The 18,956-nt window shown below is 41.8% G+C and overlaps 1 protein-coding gene across 6 annotated transcripts in view; it reads left to right on the top strand.

Annotated features, from left to right (window-relative positions):
* The window catches only part of ATP2B4 (ATPase plasma membrane Ca2+ transporting 4), a 588,558-nt gene that overhangs the window by 265,275 nt on the left and 304,327 nt on the right, over positions 1-18,956 (top strand). For all 6 annotated transcript variants that reach the window (XM_069238449.1, XM_069238447.1, XM_069238453.1 and 3 more), the window contains exon 4: positions 7,431-7,628. In XM_069238449.1, coding sequence (XP_069094550.1) covers positions 7,431-7,628 — 198 coding nt within the window. The remainder of the gene's footprint in view (positions 1-7,430; positions 7,629-18,956) is intronic.

Raw genomic sequence — 18,956 nt, 5'->3', positions numbered from 1 at the left:
AAAAGCAGGTCAAACACTGACCTATACATGTCATTGTCCTTCAGTGCTGGGATGGCACCAATAGGTTTGAATCCATGGGTGTAGATGATGTACACCTGTCCTACCTTTACTATCTGTGCAATATCCCTGTGAAGGCACACCTACCATAAGCTTTCCCCACCCATTCAAGTCTCTGTTCTCACCAGAGTCCTAACTAAACCTGTGTAATTGCAAAGTGAACCTATACTAGTTTGTGGATGCAAGTGAGGGGTGTCCAAGTATGCTTTGGGAGGCCTATTCCTCAAAATGAGCAAGCATATCTACCGTTGAAACTAAGGCAGACATGCTGGTGAAGAAATCCTAAGCTCTCTAAAGTAAAAAGTCAAACAAATATCCTGTGGGACTCATTCACCAACACTTCTACTTTTGCTTTGAAAGTGAAGCTGCAAATTGAGTTTGCACAATTTCAAACAAGTAGAAATGTTGGTGAATATGTCAGACAGGACGCTTGTTTGACTTATTACACCTACTCTGGTTCTCGTTGGCAATCATGGTGGTCCTTGTGTAGTATACATAAGTTTCCTAACAACACTTCAAAATTGAGTCTTGCTCTTAACATTCTGCCACACAGGGTACTCCATGACAATGTGGCATATGTTCTGTTCACTAATATATGCAGTATGGGGACTATAATGCACTTACATGAACAGAACACCTACCACGTTCTGACAGTGGATTTAGGTCTCAAGCAGGCCATAAGGAAGTCCATGATTTCCTGAAGTAGATGAAGTAAAATTCTGTGGCTCCTTGCCTAATGAAGCAGTGGCCCATAGACTTTTGGTATCCATGCACTGCCACTGAAAGGATTAACCAATGGCAGCTCCACCTCAGTCGATTTCCCAGAACTTTGCTTTAGTATGACACAATGTAAAGCAAGTAGGGACACAGAGGCCTGGTTGTGATGGGCACTGGGGACAGTAATACCGACTCTCCTGCTGCTTTCTAATGCTTCAAGCACACTTTACAGCGACGAGAAGGATGATTCTTTTTGGGTGTTTTAGGAATGCGATCAGCAAAGTGTTGCTCCTGCAGCCTTACCACATCCTCCAGAACATATGAGGTGGAGGCTGCTGCTGCTTCTGTAACAGCAGTGAGGGTTTCAATTAAAGACAACTGGAAATCAAGCAAAGTCATGAGTCTTCCTGTGGTTGTCTCACGGTAAACAACATACGCATTGTACGTTGCCATCTGGATTAGGTGGGTAAACAGTTTCTTGTACCAAGTGCGAGTTTTACGACACGCATTGTATGGTTTTAAGAACCTGGTCGTTCTTGTCCACTCCGCCCCTGTACTTATTGTAAACAAGTATACAGATGGGCTTGTGGACTTCGGCCATCTAACCCCAAACCATGATGGGGGAAGTGCTCTCATCATGAATTGTAGTGAGCACATATACATCACGCCTGTCCAAGAACTTGACTGCGAGCAGTTCGTTGGAAAGCAATGCAGTACTCTGGGATTTCTGGAACTTCTTGCAAACAAGCTCCTGCAGTAATCCTTTGCGGTTACAATTAACTGTACCGCAGGCCACAGTGCCAGCTTTGTAGAGCTCACTGAACAGCTCTACTCCTGTATAGAAATTCTCCACATAAAGGTTATAACCTTTTTGAAGAAGTGGCTGGACAAGTTCCCATACAATCTTACCTGTGACCCCTAACGCGGGAGGGCAATACAGAGGTTAGGGTAGAGTCCTTCCCTGTATACACTTTCAAGCTGTACACATGACCTGAAGAGCTCTCACACAGCATGTACAGCTTTATGCCATAGAGAGCGAGCACCTTTGCTCACAATGTACTGTCTGAAAAGCAGCCGTCCTTTGTACAGGATCAAGGACTCATCAACTGCTATATTCTTTCCATGATTATAGATCTCTGTAAACCTGGCAGACAAATGTTCCACAACAGGCTGAATTTTGAACAAACCTCTCATGGTCTGGATGTCTCCGGGGCAATGCAGCAGAATTGTCATTGAAATGCAGCATGCGCTGCAGTAGCAAAAAACAGTCTCTGCTCATGTATGGTGCGAAGATGGGGGTTACCCAAACCATACGAGTGGTCCAGTAGGACTGCAAGGTGGATTTCTGCACTAACCCAATATTGAGCGTGAGGCCCAAAAATATCTTCAGTTCCGCCAGTGAAGTGGGAGTCCACTGGTGTGCTCTAGAACGGAGCCCTACGGTGCCTCCACGCTGCCTCAGAAATTTTGTTTGCTGCACAATTTCCTGAAGGAAGTCAGCATCCAAAAATAGATGGACGTAGTCGACTGGCAAAAAGTTTGCTGTATCGACTTTACATCCAGCCTCACCAGTAAAAGGTAGAATTTGGGGCTGAACTAAACAGGGGGGCTGGCAAGAGAGCAGTCTGTGCTTGTTGCCGCATGCACCTGCTCTCTGGGTTTGGCTAACCTGATGTTGTCCTGCTGCACAGACTGTGCTTGCAAAGGGACAGCCCGGCTGTCGTTGTCATCTCCTTCAGAATCACTGGAAGAGGTGTCATCGGGTGGGACTCCGCTGACTGAAAAATCACTCCCATATTCTGCCCCATTGTGCTCTCCCTCAGATGCTGTCTCGGTATCTGCTGTCTCAGTCTCTGATCCTACATCAGAGCTGTCCTCTATAACCCGAGTTAGGGCTTAAGCAGCAGTCATCCAGCGAGACGCTATCTCTGTTACTGGCTAAACTGTCCCTCTAAAGTACTAGCCTGCATAGAAGGCAACTAGAGTCACAAAATTGCTCGTGGGCATGTGTGATGTGTCCAATAGGAAATGTTGTCAACTTACCTTCGCTTCTTCTCCGATTCGACAGATTTTTTGAAGACACTGAAAAAACCCAAAAAGGACAGTATTACTTCACCTTACCACATACCCATCCTCACAGCCTTTAGCGCTGGTGGCACCCAATGCGACAGTCACTTTTGGTGCTCTGCCTCCCATGACCTCCTCTCCTAATTCCCTCAGTACCACCAAGCAAAAGTGCCCCTCATATCTCCATAGTCCCCCTCGCACATACATTTCATTTGTTTTAAAGCGCAGGTAACGCTTGCCTTTACTAATCCACTCAGCTAAATACATATAAATGTATATCCTTTGCAGCAGGACAATAAAGCATCTGCGCTACTAATTGCATCAAAACAGCCACTAGACAAAAGACAGATATATATGTTCGATGGCATGTGTAGCTGCAGATACACATGCTGTGCATTATCCTGCCATCTAGTGTTGGGCTCGGAGTGTTACAAGTTGTTTTTCTTCGAAGAAGTCTTTTCGAGTCACGAGACCGAGGGACTCCTCCCCTTTCGGCTCCATTGCGCATGGGCGTCGACTCCATCTTAGATTGTTTTCTTTCCGCCATCGGGTTCGGACGTGTTCCTCTTCGCTCCGTGTTTCGGTTCGGAAAAGTTAGATAACATTCGGAAAATTCGACGATATTGTTTGCGTTCGGTATCGGGTTAGTAAGAGCACATCGACACCGAAGAGAAGAAGAGCTCCGGCAGCCCCTCGGGGCTTCAACTCCCCGGCAGGGCCTAGTTGGCCCGACCACGTGCATCTTCAAAGCTCATGGAACGAACCCCATTCCGCTTCTGCCCCAAATGCCACGCTAAGTATCCCTATACAGACCAGCATTTGGTCTGTAATTTGTGTTTGTCCCCCGAACACAAAGAGGATACCTGCGAGGCTTGTCGGGCATTTCGGTCAAAGAAGATGCTACGGGACCGGAGAGCTCGAAGGTTTCAAATGGCGTCGACGCCGCCTGGACACCCCGACGTCGAAGAAGAGGAGACATTCTCCATTCCTGATTTAGACTCGGACGAGCCCGAGAGTGAGCAGCCAGCGAGGCAGCAAACTGTGAGTAAACCTGCCCCGGCCAAAACTCACTCAAAATTTTTGAAAGCCCTGGGGACGCCACCGCCAACAGGCCATGGCTTTACCCGTAAGCACGGTGACCAAGCATCGGCACCGAAAAACAGAGACGGGAAAACCACCAACATTGATAACGTTTAGAGGAAGAAAATGATACAGGCAGTAAAAGTGAAAGGAGCAGCTGGACTCCTTTTAAATATTTTCTTCAGCCCCTTACTGTGTTTTCCTTTGACGCTACTTCCCCATTGACCAAGCCATGCCTCTGGGGCATGTTGGGCTATTTTAGAGGCACATTAGCGTGTCTGGGTTAGATACAGTCAACAATTGACAGTTCTCCTGGACGCTTACTTTTGCATCTCCTTGTCCTCATTGTTTTAGAAATTCTGCAACCTGTTTATTTCCTTCTTAAAGAAGATGCCTGGCACCCGGTAGAAATGGTCGCCATCTTTAAATGGTGTTGCTGTCTTTTTAACCCGGGTTATGATTTTCTTTTTGTCAACTTTATTTTAACTCAGCCTTCCTTTCCAGAGTTTTACCTTCCAGAAGGCAAGACTTTTCAGCACCCCCATTTTATGTTTTCCCTGGGACTTTACTGTCTCACTGACCTGTCAAGCCCCCTTAATATGGCAGGCTACAACAGAGGCATGCTAGCATGCCTGCGCTGATGGCGAGCCTGTCTGCCCATCCTCGCCAAATGCCAGGAACCTTGCCCCTCAGAAAAGGATCTACCCTTCTCTGCAGCAGCTTAAATCCCTCAGACCTACATACATGCCACAGTGCTTATTTTTTTTTTTTTTTTTTAAGTGTGTACCAGGTTCCTCGTCATCGCTGCCAATGACAGTACCTATACAACTACTAACCCTTACACCGTGTGATAGTTCAGACTTTTCAGACCCTCGCAGCTATAAGAATCCCTTTGACACGACCTATTAGTTATGTTTCATGCACATTGAATTGATAAATAACTGTTGTTCTGCTCATCTCTAAATTACACAAACAGCACCACCATGTGTCAGCTGTCATAAGTGCCGGTGCTGACAAATAAGTGCTGGTGCAGAGCACCGGAAACCACCTGCTCACATTAAGCACTGGTATGCCCTCCTGCAGTCTGCCTGAACTTCATAACACTCATAATGTGCCATGTAGATTAGCACATGTGGTTTCAGGTCTTCTACCATGATCCCCTGTAATCCGAGAACATTGCGCATCCAATTACGCGGACTCAACAAATCAACCTTGACATTAGCCTCTCCTGCCGCCTACTTAACACTAGATCTATAGGTAAACATAGCATAGAATTGCATGATTTCCTCTTTCTTACGGAAACCTGGCTAACCTCCGGATCTCTATATCGAAATCGCTGTTCCTACAAATTACACAAAAATGACAGACCCAGGAACACAACAACAGGGAGAGATATCGCAGATGTGTGAAAGATTATTTACACTTGCACGAGGCTACACAGTGCATTCCTCAATTCACAAGATCGATTCGCTTTCAAGTTCAATCTCACCCAGTCCGTCACTGGCGCTCTCATTTACTGTCTACCAAGAGCCAGAAATCTTATTCCAACATTGATGCCCTTCGAGCACCTCTCATAATATCTGTTTCCAAATCTCTTCTGTTAGGTGATACTAATTTCCATTGAGAGGATAAAAAAATAATGATTTCACAAGGTTGCCGGCCTCGGGATGGCTGAGTAACTTTACGATATTGAAAAGCGCTCTAGTGGGGCTTTTGGCTGACGAGAACAGGAGGGATTGTAAGACTGCTTTTATGCTCTGTTTATTTTTCATTATATTTTAAGTCAGTCAGACCATGCAGCCATCCATTTCGACACACCTTATATATGCAGCCATCCAGTTCGACATACCTATATAATAATAATATCAAATTATTCCACAGTGGTCCTTCAGCAACATGGTTTGACCAACACCCTTGGTAAAAAATCTGCATAAAATTGGAAAGAGAATGGAAGAAAAGTTCTAGCCCAAACTTAAAAAAAAAAAAACACATAATGAAATACAAAAGCGTCTTATACTCCTTCCTGGTCCTCGGCCAAAAACCCCACTTGAGGGCATTTCAACATCGTATGGTTAGCTAGCCATCCCGAGGCCGGTGACCTCTCAGTACCACTCTCCCCAAATCTGTGTGATAATTTAGCTGCTTTATTTAAACAAAAATGTTAATTTCGAACAACAAGTAGACCAGGGCTTCTATTATCATTGGCAGACTGATATCAGCATCATCACTTAGTGAGTTTGTTCAATTAACTAAAGTAAATGTTTGCGAACTTTTTAGATCCATCAACACCATTCGATCCTACAAGTCCCCGGATTTTGAAATGAGGGAAGGAAGCAATACGCCCTGCTATTACACAGATGTGCAGAGTGTTCTTGGAAGTTGCTGAGTTATTGGCAAGTTTGAAAAAAACCTCTATCTCCCCACCTCACCTTTTCACAAAAAAATCCATGACTGATCCCGCCCTACTATCTAATTTTAGACCAATATAATCTATATACTGCTGGAACTCGCTGTATCTAGGGATTCGCAACCAGGTCCTTAACCGACTTCAAGTCGAACAAAACGCAGCAGGACACCTATTTTCGAGGTTCCTAAAATAGAAAAAATCTGTCAAACATCAGCTCGACACACTTCTTCATTGGCTCACAATCTATGAAATAAACGTGTATAAAACCTTGTCTCACAAGTAAAGCCTTCTACCACGCAAACGCAATCTACTTGTCTCATACATTGCTCAAACAAACATCTTGTTGAAATCTTCTGGCACCAAACATCTTTTTGAAGCACGCAGATCTTTTTGTTATCCTACTTCCAAATAGTGGAATTCTGGGACTCTTCGTTTGCAAGCCATGAATAACAACAACACGTTTAGGAAAAATCTTAAAACTTTAAGGCGGTCCTGCTTAAGTTATCACCATTCTCCTCAATAAGGTTGTATCTACAGTGCCAGGTTGCCTGATAGTAGCTGCGCGATTTACAGACTGGAAATATATAAATTACTCTATTTAATATCCCTTTTGCAAACTGTTTTGCCGATCTCGTTTTATTAATTTTAAATGTTTAATCTTTCTTTCTTGCTTGCATTTGATTGTTTTTAGTTCTCTAACTCGCAGTTAATTTACAGTAACCTTTTGCACTTGCGTTGTTTATGCACCTAACAAGACAGAATTCTTAAAAAGTGTCCATGTAGTGTGTGCGCGTGTGTCCGTGCAGGACAATGGAGTAGTTATTATATCATCTTTTAAAGAGTCGGAATTTCGGGGGATAATACTCAACAGAGAATAGTTAAGCTACATTTCTGTTTATTGAGCTTACTTGAAGTAAAACGTGGTGAATCTTGGGCTGCTGCGAAAGGCGAGGGAGCTAAATTAATTTTGAAGTATGTAGCCAGACTGGTGCTTCGCAAATTGCACAGAATCCAGCATTATGAATAACACATACGTTTACAGGCTCATGTCTGCCAAAGTCTGGTCCTGCTAACCTTCTTCTCTACTCTATTACTCGTACAGGTCTATCGGGAAACCCAGCAGACTTGGAGAAGCGGAGGCAAGTGTTTGGCCAAAATGTGATACCGCCGAAAAAAGCAAAAACCTTCCTTCAGTTAGTATGGGAGGCACTGCAGGACGTCACACTCATCATTTTGGAAATCGCAGCCATAATCTCGCTTGGCCTTTCATTTTACCACCCACCCGGAGGCGATAATGAGTGTAAGTATGGACGTCTATTACTGTTCCCTGTGTACACTGGGTACAGCTCATCATCGTGCCCAAGAAATCCTTAATATGTTTGGGGAATATTGCAGCGTGTAGCTTAAGGATCAGTGGAAGGTTTCTGTGGGAAAGTTCTCTGTGCCTAAATCTAGAGTTCTGTTTGATGCTTTCTGTTTTGCGACAGCTAACTCCTGTATGTGAGAGCAGCTGCCCCATTATATTATCCCTCTTATTTTATGTGGAATGTTTGCCCTTGGGATTTGGCGACTAAACCTCCCTCGGGTGTATGTGGAGAAGATGGTAGCCCCTGGGACGCCCATGCATCCAAGGGAAGAGGGAGCTGTGAAAGCAAAGTCCCCACGCTCATAGTTTAAACATATTAAATATAATTGTTACTGATCCAACTCTCAAGTTAAGTGTGATGATCCTTTGACGTACCTTTCACTGTGGAGTCCATCCTCTGGCTGCCTTCCACGGCGGAAGACATCTTGTGGGTGTGTCTACCAAGGTTATTGTGTCTCATTACCCAAGTCACAGTGGTATACTATGTTACAGTGTAGCATACCGGTAAAATTCTGCCATTTAGGCACGAAAAAGAAAACAGAAATGAAGTTATGAACTAGCTGGAGAGGCATTGCTCCACTTCATTGGCGATTTGTGAGGAAAGGTGCAGAACCACAAATCGGGATCCACACATCTGTGGAACAAGAACAGGGCATGGCGATCGAACATACCTTTCTTCTCTGTGCTTTATCATCAACAGAAAAAGATAACTGTGGAACATAGGAGATCTGCACTGCACAATTGGAGTTAGTGGATGCTTAGCGACTGACAGAGTAAAGGATGTAGTAATAAATATGTTTAAAGAAGCACAGCAAAACATTATACGGAAGAATTTATTCAGTGTCCGTTTAAATGGGATCAAAGGCACAGAGATGAGCATTCTTTACAGAGTTTGAATATTTAATATTTTGTGTGTTTGATGGTACTCTATAAAATAGTGAAGCCCATAACTTCGAAAACAAATCATAGTGTTTCTCAATATTTTCTTGCACTTTATATTGCTGGCATAGCCCTGGGAGACATAAGGTTTTTAGTGCGGTCTGCTCCACCATGCAGAATGTGAATTATTTCTACAGCAGCCGAGGAATACACTCATGAAGTGGAGAACATGATTTAAAAAAATGTAATGCGTATTTAGAGATCACTAAGAGACAGCAAGTTAGACCAGAAAAAAGCTACATGTAATATATTAGTTGTGGGTTGAAGGGCAGAATGTGTATGATAACTTGCCTCAGTATGTACTTGCTTAAGAGATAGTAGCAGATTAATTTCAGATAGCAGTAAAACAGGAATAATTTGAAGGGCACAAAACGTAATTGCGCTTAGGCACATTTTTTTACTGCAACACAACTAGTTAGCGGTCAGTTGGTTGCTGGAGGAAATTAAAACAAAAATAGAAGAACAGGTTTTGGTTTGTAGGAATTTGATTTAGAAAAATATTTGTGCTACAGGAATTATGCCGATATCGTAAGAGGATGAAAAAAGGCTCACCATGAAACACAGGGCGCTGAACAGTGCTACAGACAAGGAGAATACATAAAGGGAATTAGAGCAAAGAAACTTAAATGGAGAGAAAAAACGTGAAGCAAACAGGAAAGATTCATGTTACGTGGTAGTGATGGTATCACATTTATACTGCAGAGAAGTGTTGTGCCATTGGAAGTGAGTGTGGGAAACGTAGGAGTACATCTCGTCTCGAAAAAATGCCTCTTATATGTATGAGAATGGAAAATAAGGATGATGGGAGTGAAATGGAAAACATTGTAGATCATTTGGGCTCCGGTTCGATAGAAAATGGAGGGAAGAATGTAAAGGTTGAAGACTTGTATACATAGATTATGGTTGACAGAAAAAAAAAATGTGAGTAGATTCTGATGAAAGAATCATAACTTTTACCCAGGAAGTGACAACAAGAGTAAGTGGAATGAGAAAATGATTGTTTTTAGATTTAACAACTTCTGTGTATGGTGAGAACAAGGTTGACCTCATTGGGCATGATAGACTAAGTCCTCTTATGCGAAGAAGTAAGGGGAAAGTGTGTATATTAATGAAAGGATTGGACTTCTTAGTTAGTTTTGCTGTATCCAATGGAGATCAAGATGTATACCAGGAGAGAAGATTCAGATGTATCTGAGTTGAAGATGATACTTGTAAGTGGGTTATTGAGTATGAGTAGTTGTTTGAAGACAGATTAGGAAAATTACAAAGATTTTCCCATAGCTCAAAGTTGAAGGAGGGTGTGTTGCCTGCAAAGTACATACTATTTTACTGTATGAGTGGACTTTTCAAAAATATTGAAATTGTGGGAGGAAGGCATAATCAAACCCATTCTCTAACTCATTATGATTCTGGGGATGAGTTTAGAGAAATTTACATATTGACTTGCACTGCTTAAACAAGGATATTTGGATTGAGATTCATCTAATATTGAGTACTAAAGATCTTGTGGGGCTGTAACTAGTGTGAGTTGGTTTACCAACTATGATTTGAGGGCTGAATACTACCAGGTGGTGTTCGATGAAGGGTCGCGACATGGTATGGCTTTAATAATTTTTTATGGTGTATACCAGTATATGTATACAGTTTGGGTTGGCTTCAGCACTAACATTTTTCTAGCACATTATGATGAAACTGTTTAAAGGAGGTGAGGGATGCAATAGCTTTTCAGAATTACATCTTGGGTTTGGTAGGAGAAAGAACAACATAACCTAGCAGCTAAAGACGTTTCATGGATGATTCTTAGGCTGGACAAGTACGTGTTTCAAAAGCAAGAGAAGTAAAGTGCTTGGGGAAACATTTAATGCTGGAAGAAAGTATGAAACCAAGCCTAAGACTGACGAAAGACTGGACTTAGCTTTGACCTTACAGTGCCACAGTTAATATTTCAATAGGAATATGTCCACTGAATAATATAACAGGATTTAAGGTGAGTAAATGGTTATTTCCTGTCTGGATGACGAAACAGGAACATGAAAGGAATGGAGAGAAGTTTGTAGGTGAGAGTTAACGTGCCGAGAAGAGTGTGGAAGAGACCGGAAAACTGAGAAGGAATATGATCGAAAGCAAGAGTTAGAGGTAAGAAAATAAATGAAGTTGAAGATGTGAGCGCGTCTTTCCTTACCTGATTATTTACGGTAATTAGTAAGGGGATGCGTCCTTAGGCCAATGAACCTTTTGACTCCTTTAAGATAATCACACCATTAAATCTGTACATTACATGAATGTCACCAAATAAACAATATGATTCTTAGAGTCAGTAACTTTACACACCATGACCCATTTGGGCACGAATAATCATAACTTTTAGTATCAGTAAGAATATGTAATTCCCTAAATTAACAATGCTAATATCACGTAAATTAGTCTCAAAATCACTTGATAAACATACAGAAACAACACTGGTTGACTGAAACGTCTGAAGAATCTTAACTTTACTAAAGCATTAATAACTAGATTCTCAATAACGACAGTCACTTTGCGCCATTGGGCAATGGAAATGACATACATTTGAATCAATATCAAGAGTAATTGCGCAATGGAAATGACATACATTTGAATCAGCAACTGAATTACGTCATTTCGTTGTCAAAACAGATGAATAGAGAAATTCCTCACTAACTCCAGATTAGGATGTTGGGCTGCACGCAAAAGTTTCAGTAAGATAAAGTTGGAAGACATCTAGCTATGGCTGTATCAAAAGGCAGCAGTTGGTACCTAGAAAAAAAAGACAAATCAACAATGAACATTTCAGCATATACCTGTCCTTAAGGATCAGCAAGCGGCATAGCCTTCATCAGGGGGACATCAGCATCAGGACAGAAAAGAAAGATAGGGGAAACGGTTTAGAATCTGGGCTCTAAGTTCTCCGAACCATCAAAATAATATCGAAGGCTGACAGCAAAAGCGCCACAGGCTCTAAGCATCGAGCGCTAAGGTAAGCACTATCATCGTTGCACGGAGCATAAGAAAATAAACTCAAATAGCAAAGTAATAGAATGTCAGTAGACAGGCTGGCAAGTGTCAAAGTAACAGACGAATCTTGTGAAGAGTGTCAAAGTAAGAAGAGCTGAGGACTCCAAGAGCAGTGTGGTTAAGTTAAAGTTGTCCTACGTTGTCATTGGTCAGAAGCATCTTGTGAGAAATATTTGCCCAATAGTATTATTATTCTGAATCAGAGATATAACTAGACAGTCTTTCACACGTCGATGATTGGTTCTTCTCCGTTTGCATACATCACTCGATACAATAAGAATCACTTTGTAGATCCTTACGTCCTCGATCAGTAGGCCCATTGTCAGTTCCTGAGAGCGTTGCTTACCCATCCACTTTGTGTTTAAGTTAGCAATAATGTAAAAACATTCAGGTTTACACACATTTCCTTGAGAGAAATGTATTTTGTTGTTACAGTTTTTGGTTAACTTTAAGATTTAGACAAAGGATTTGTTATTCAGCAAGCGTTAGGTCATTTTACTAACGTTGCATTTTTCGGTATTTGGCAGACATTCAGTTTCAGTCTACGCATTTCTAACGAGGCTTTTAGTTAGCATAAGTACGCACATAATGTTTAGCTATAAGTATCACAAATTACTGAATTTTGACAACTATATAAACTCTTAAGACATATTGATACACTATTAATGAATAACTTTGTATAATATGGTGGCCAATCAAGTAGGCACCTTTTGAGTTGCACGTTATTTTCTATGTTAATACATTTTCTATGTTAAATCAAATACAGGAATACATAAAATAATTATTAATGTTAATTTCAGCGCTCACAAAGGTGAGGAGTAGGTAAAGAGCAAAATTATGTTTTCAAGGTATAGCCCAAGCATCCTGGTCCATCTGAAATTCTTGAAGTGAGAAAGAATACTGTAAGAATTCTGGCAGACCAGTATTGGAATGTTGGAAAGTTGGCTAAAGTGAGTGGCGGGGGAATGTTAGAGACCTGGTAGAAATTATATGGATTTATGTGCTAGAATGTTGAAAAGTGAGATAGGCAGGATATGCAGTGTTCCTTTGCGATTAACATTCTTTCAGTGGAAAAAGCACTGTTCTAACTGTTCATGAAAAATACAGTTTTAAGTTTTGTTTGCTGTAATGTATATCCTACATTTCTGTCTTAATTTCCTATATTTGTCTTAATTTTTTACTATTTTGCTTAGTTTGTGTTAAATTATTATTTTGTTTATCAAGAAGAATCAATTGTTGTGTATGTCTACATGATGGGAAGTTGTATGTGGAAACGTTTCTGCATAGTTCTAAGCTCTTTTTGTATGATGCATTCTATTTTGTTTCCCCTAGTTCTGTTTCTTTACATTAGTGCTATTTACACATTAGTGCCAGTTAATTCTGCTTCTTTACATTCGTATTCTATTTTAATTATTTTCACTTGAACCATAAGAAGTGGAGTGTTCTTCGGGACACTTAGTTTGAGCCCTGTGTGCGAACAAGGTACGATTTATGCCTAGGTTACTTGTAGGGTATTGTGTGTGAGCGCTTCACAAGTCATGCACAGAGTACAGTTCAAGTACTGTGTGGGGGTGCCATATGATCAATACATTGCTCCACTTGGATAGCATACACAGCTCAGACACACTTGTCCATGTATCTTAAACAAGTACAAGTCAGAGCTCATACACAAGGGTAGATGTCCAGGCCTTGCAAAATTATAAAAATGTTACCAGACCTTCAGGTCTAGTGATTTGAATAATGTACTCAACCTAACTGTGATGCTCTTGACCCATACATTGATCTCAAGTTGCCTGATCCAGGCAAATTTTTTTTTTCTTCACAGAGCCTCCTTTTTCTACGGTATCAAATATAAAAGTACCTTTAAATAAGTGCGTACAGCACATGTGCTGTAAAAAAGCTCCTTTTTTGATTGAGTAAACTAAACCTTTGTTCTCTGTGTAGTGAGAATGTAGTTCACAGACATAGGGTACACATAACCCTTGACTTGCCTCTTAGTTCACTAATAGTATTGTCATCATGGCGGGTGCAGAAATGTTTGTCAGTTCATCTTTTAGAACTCACTTTTAACAAGTAATCTGAATTCAGTGGTGTAATCTGATGTGCTCAAATGAAACGCTTTTGCTTTTTAAGGAAGTATACATTTTTTTAAATGTTGATGACACGTATCATATTTAAAATGTTTGATGCATGGTTTATATACCAAATATTTTTTGAAGCTCCGCACGTGCACGTTCTCTCTGCGACAGAGCCGAGTCTTTGCTCTGCTCTTTCTGTTAATTTGTTATCTCGCCCGTGTAGCTACGAAGCATAAAGTGGGTGAGATGCAGTAAAACATCACCACCAAGAATGGTCTGCCCGCTGGTGTCTGTGTCCCTCAGTCGTGGGAAGAGCTGCCTGGGCGCTCAAAAAACTGGAGCCAGGGGCTGGCTCAACCTCCTCTGGGGAGCGGCGTCAGCTGCCTGTGATGTAACAAGTAAATCAGATGTACAAGAAAGCACCGCCGTTTCACTTGGCGTTATTTCCTAACTATACAATTTAACATAATTAGCAATGTTCCTCAGGTTTCCAAATAGTTTGCTTACTTTGACTCTCTAGCTTTCTGTGCCCTCTCACATGTGTCCCTCCTATGTAACTGAAAGCTAGAATCCTCTGACAATAAAGTTGGATTCCCAGACAAGGATAGCAAGTGAGAGCCAATCAGACCAGACGTGCTGGAAAAGGTTTCAGAGTGGCGGCACTGCATCTTGCCATTAATGATCGGGATTATTAAAAAAATCCAAGCTTCACCCAAAGAACAAGTTTAACAAGTGAGCCACGCAGCCGGAGAGTGGTAAGGGTGTGGTATGTAGTTAGTAGTGCGTTGTGAACATACTGTCACAAATATATTACTAATGCTTTCTGTGTTAGCGCAGTGTCCTTTATGGACAACATATTCTCCATCGAAATGGCCAAAACAATTCCCACTGATGAGCAGTATTTCTGATAAAACTATTTAGTATACAAACAATAAAAATGGGGAAATCGGGTTTTAGCAAATATTCATAATTTACACATCACCATAAAAATTGTTCTAATTTGTTTTGATCCTTTTAAAATCTTTGTTTCCGTCATACTTCAGAATAAAAAAAACAGAAAACAATTTGCTTTCCTAACTGCTTATGTATTTTGAAATACTTGTACAGTTCATTTGTAAAGTACTTAATTGTGTTTTAGAAAAATAACTGACACCCTACGACTTTACCTATCACACTCCGTCTACCGCAGAACAATTGTGAGACAATTCACTTTACAAAGTTCTCTAACTGTGCAATCAGAGAAAGAGAATTAAACATCAGTCTCCATGATGAAATAAGCAGCAATTTGTAAGAAGAGATCGTCTTTTACAGTCAATGTGATGAGATAAACAGAAAATTGTAAGGCATCTTTATTGCTCATTCACTTTCAGAATGAACGCATCACTTGCTCTTCGCCACCTTGAGCTCTCTCGCCAGAGTGGACCAGTAGATTTTTCGAGGCCTGACATTATCAAACATGGGTGGCAGCTTATTGTGCTCATTTAGCAGAACAAAAACCAGCCTTGGCAAAGCCAGTAGGTTTCTCCTTTGAACCTTTGCCAGTGGCTTTTATCATTTCTGTAAAGGATTCTCTATGCTGGGCAGCACAGCTAATTTGCGGGGGCTTTGACATGTTTTTCGGCATCATTTTGTAGGCATGTCCACCATGCATGTGTGTGCTTATAAAATGGTGCAGGTGTTTTTTTCTTTTCATTTACTCTTCTTAGTTTGATCCATCAGTAAAAAGAAAAAAAGTAGCACAGATTTCAGTGTGTGTGTGTTTTTCTTTTTAAAGCGAGTGGGGAGTAGCCAGTCACAGCATGGAGGGCGCCACTGGGGGGGGGAAGCATAACAGAGAGGGTGGAGGGGCGGAAACATCATGGAGGGTGGTCGAAGTGGAGAGAAATACACGATACAGAGAGGACAACATGAAGCACCAGGGGAGAAGCACACAGATGAGAAAAATCAACATGGAGCTGCGAGGAAAAGCATAAAGGCGAGAAATGAACAGGGGAGGAGACGTACACGGGGGGCAAGTGCATCATGAAGGAGTGTGGGGGAGAACCACCCAGGTGAGAAAGGGCAACATAGAGCACAGCGGAGGTGTGGGGGAGATGGAAGTACATGAGGGAGACAGCTGGAAAACACATGCACTCTCATTGAGTACTTAACCAAAAAAAGAAAAAATAGTGTTTGTAAAGTAAGCAGTGGAAGGGCATAAGTATTGAGGGCATGACCCAGGGGACGGACAAACAAAAGAAGCGCAACTGAGGCCTACACAAGCTTACAAATAGGAAGCTAGTAAATGAGAGTCCCAAATTATGAATTATTTATGTACGTGTATCCAGAGTTGTTAACCAATTTGAGGACTAGCTTTTTCAGGGAGCTCGTGCACAGAGAGACCTTGCAAAGATCAAGCTCTGGTGGGTTCTGCATGGATCTGAGCAGGCGATAATAGCTGGTGGTGTCAGAGCTCTGAACGAAGTATTGGCTCTGCACACCATGTCTCATCAAAGAGACAAGTAGGCACAGACCACTTTTGCCTGTACCTGTTTTGACTGGGAACTAGGTGACAGTGGTCAGTGCTCACGGTCTGAATTCAGACAAAAAGAACCAAACAGTCCTAAACACAACCAAACAATCAACTATGCTGATGAGAACGTGGATATTTAAGCTAGAAAAAGACATTCAAGATGCTCTGCATAAAGTAGCAATGAGAAGTTCTGTGGGTGGGGCCGAGGACAGGGTGCCATCTAGGACATGGACCCTGGACTTGTTAAAGGGAACGTAGCCCCAAATCTAGACCTGTCTGGTATTGCCTTTCTGCAACTTCATAGCATCTTGGATTGGGTTCCCCACTTGAGTGGTAACTAACCAGGTTGACAACTTGATCCAGGGAACTGGCCTGGGGCCCGGTCCAGGCCAGATATAAAGGTATGCACAGTCCGTGAAGCGCACAGTGAAGGAAGATCACACAAATGACCCCTGCGTCCCTGTATGATGGGTCCAGTGTAGGATGGAGTGAGGGCTGTTCACAAGGGAAAGCAAAACAGATACCCATCCACTTGTCTACAGGATAGAAGGCTTGACTGCAGGGGGAAGCTCCTGTTCCATAGGAGTTCCTTCACTGTTTCAGTGAAGTAGTGGGGAGCTGGAAGGTTGAAGAGGCTAAGTTAGATCATGTGGCTAAGAGGGTCTTGCAATAAAAAGGATAACAAGCCTTGCTGATTCTGTTGCATTAATGCCTTCCCAGCTGCAGTGTTGAGGTAGGAATAGTAATTGTTTGTTTCAGGCACACTATTTGCTCTGTCTCAGTATTACTAATACTTGGTTCAGGGAGAATAATTGTGAGATCTCAATGTACACTCCCTGCCCAATTTGAGATTGGTCTGTTTAAACGGAGAAAGGAAATGTGACACATTTTAATCTTCTGGTTTTAAGTAAGCCAGTCCAGTTCACATTCCAAGGGACAGAGTTTGACAAGATGGAGTGTACACATTTGGAGAGATGGGTTTTCCAAAATAACAATTAGGGTCAAAATGTTATTTTTTTTATTTTGGGGCATTTCAGAGGTTAATGCAGTTGCCCAGTTTATGATCTTTAAAAACTTCAATGCCCTTGTCTGCATGGAGGCAATCTCACCTTCCTTTCGTCAGCTTGCAAAAAACCTAAAAGAGTTCTTCGAGGAGAAAATCGAGGGGATCAGATGAGTATGCAGGGTTATGTTGTCAGTCCCAAAGACCCTCCAGCCTCCTCAAAGGCAAATCTAGCACAAATTGTAATTAAATACTAGTGTTCAAATGGGAGAATTTGTTGAAAACTTGGATCTTTATCCTGGTTCATTTATGAGAATCTTGGTACAAATGTTGACCACCAGTCTTCGTCCAGATTAAATGTGCCTTTGAACGGAGTGGTGCCAGCAACACCAAGGATGGCTGTGGTGAAAAGCTCTTGCTAAAAAAGAAAGGCATATGCTGCTCTCACTGAAGCTGAGCAGCTACCTCCCTGTAACTAGTCTGGCCATTATCGTACTTTCATGCAGGACACAGTGCGTGAACAAAATTACCTAGAACCGCATATGCAACTCCTAACTCATTTTTTCTCTGGCTACAAGACCGAATCTTTACTTGAAAATGTCTAGAGCATGGTACTCTGCTGAAGAGATGATGGGTAGCCAACAATCCTCATTGCGGCGGCAATGTTAGATGGCTTGGGTATAGTTGCTGATCTACTGTTGCTGGATCGTTTCAAGGAGATTACCGTTTTTACAGATTTAGTAAAGAATGGTTGGATTCTTTTTTATCAGAAAAAGCCAGATGGTGCATATGGGCCCCTTTATTTACTCCAGTATTGGAACTTTCATAGATTCACATGCTTGAATACTTCTGTGTCTTCGAGATGGGAGTCCCCAGTGCAATATACAACCTAGGCCTAGGCCAATAGATGGCCTAGGCCTCAATAGAATAACCTATCACAGTCATTTTGTAAAATAGACCCAAACTCAAATTTGAACCAACCAGATTGCCTCACCTCTTAGAACCTCCTGTGAGGAGCTGCCTTCCTTCAGAATTTCCACCCCACGTTGTGCTGAGGAGTGTCCTTTGAGCTCTGCTCAATATTTTCTCTCAGAAGATCTACTACTTCAGTTCTGAGACATTTCTTTTTTTCTCTGGTGCTTCAAACTGGCTGCTATGTCAGAGATACCAAGGAAAGGCTTTTTTAGGTCCTGTGCCTCTTGCTTGAAGAAAAGATTATATGTGGATGATCCACATGAGGAATGCATTTACTGCTTATATCCCAGCCATAAAACATAGGATTGCAAAATATGTAGAAAATTCTCTACAACGACTTTGAAAGAAAGAGAGGGTCATCTGCTGTTGTGGCTTCAGAGAGGTAAGACTGACCACTAAGCCTCTGATAAGGATAGTGCCTCCTTCTCTATTTCTGCTCCTAAAACACCTGTTAATAGAAAGCAGGAGGGCTTGTATATTCAAAAGCCACCTAAGAAAATGGCACAAAGATCAGCTGGGACATCTTCTAAAAGTCATACCTCTCTGCAGAGGAAGAAAACAGGCAAAGAATGCTTCAAAAAATCATCAAAAAAGACTGTCTGAACCGGCTACTCCACCTCCTGAGGTTCTCCACAAGTTCAAGAAACAAGTTCAGCACAGTTGATGGCGCCATCGTCGATGGTACTCTCGTTGACAACTATTTCATTAGTGATGCCGGTTGT

Source organism: Pleurodeles waltl, chromosome 6 (assembly GCF_031143425.1).
Source record: "Pleurodeles waltl isolate 20211129_DDA chromosome 6, aPleWal1.hap1.20221129, whole genome shotgun sequence".
NCBI lineage: Eukaryota > Metazoa > Chordata > Amphibia > Caudata > Salamandridae > Pleurodeles > Pleurodeles waltl.
Note: the sequence above shows the minus strand (reverse complement) of the source record. Positions and strands in the feature narration are given on the sequence as shown.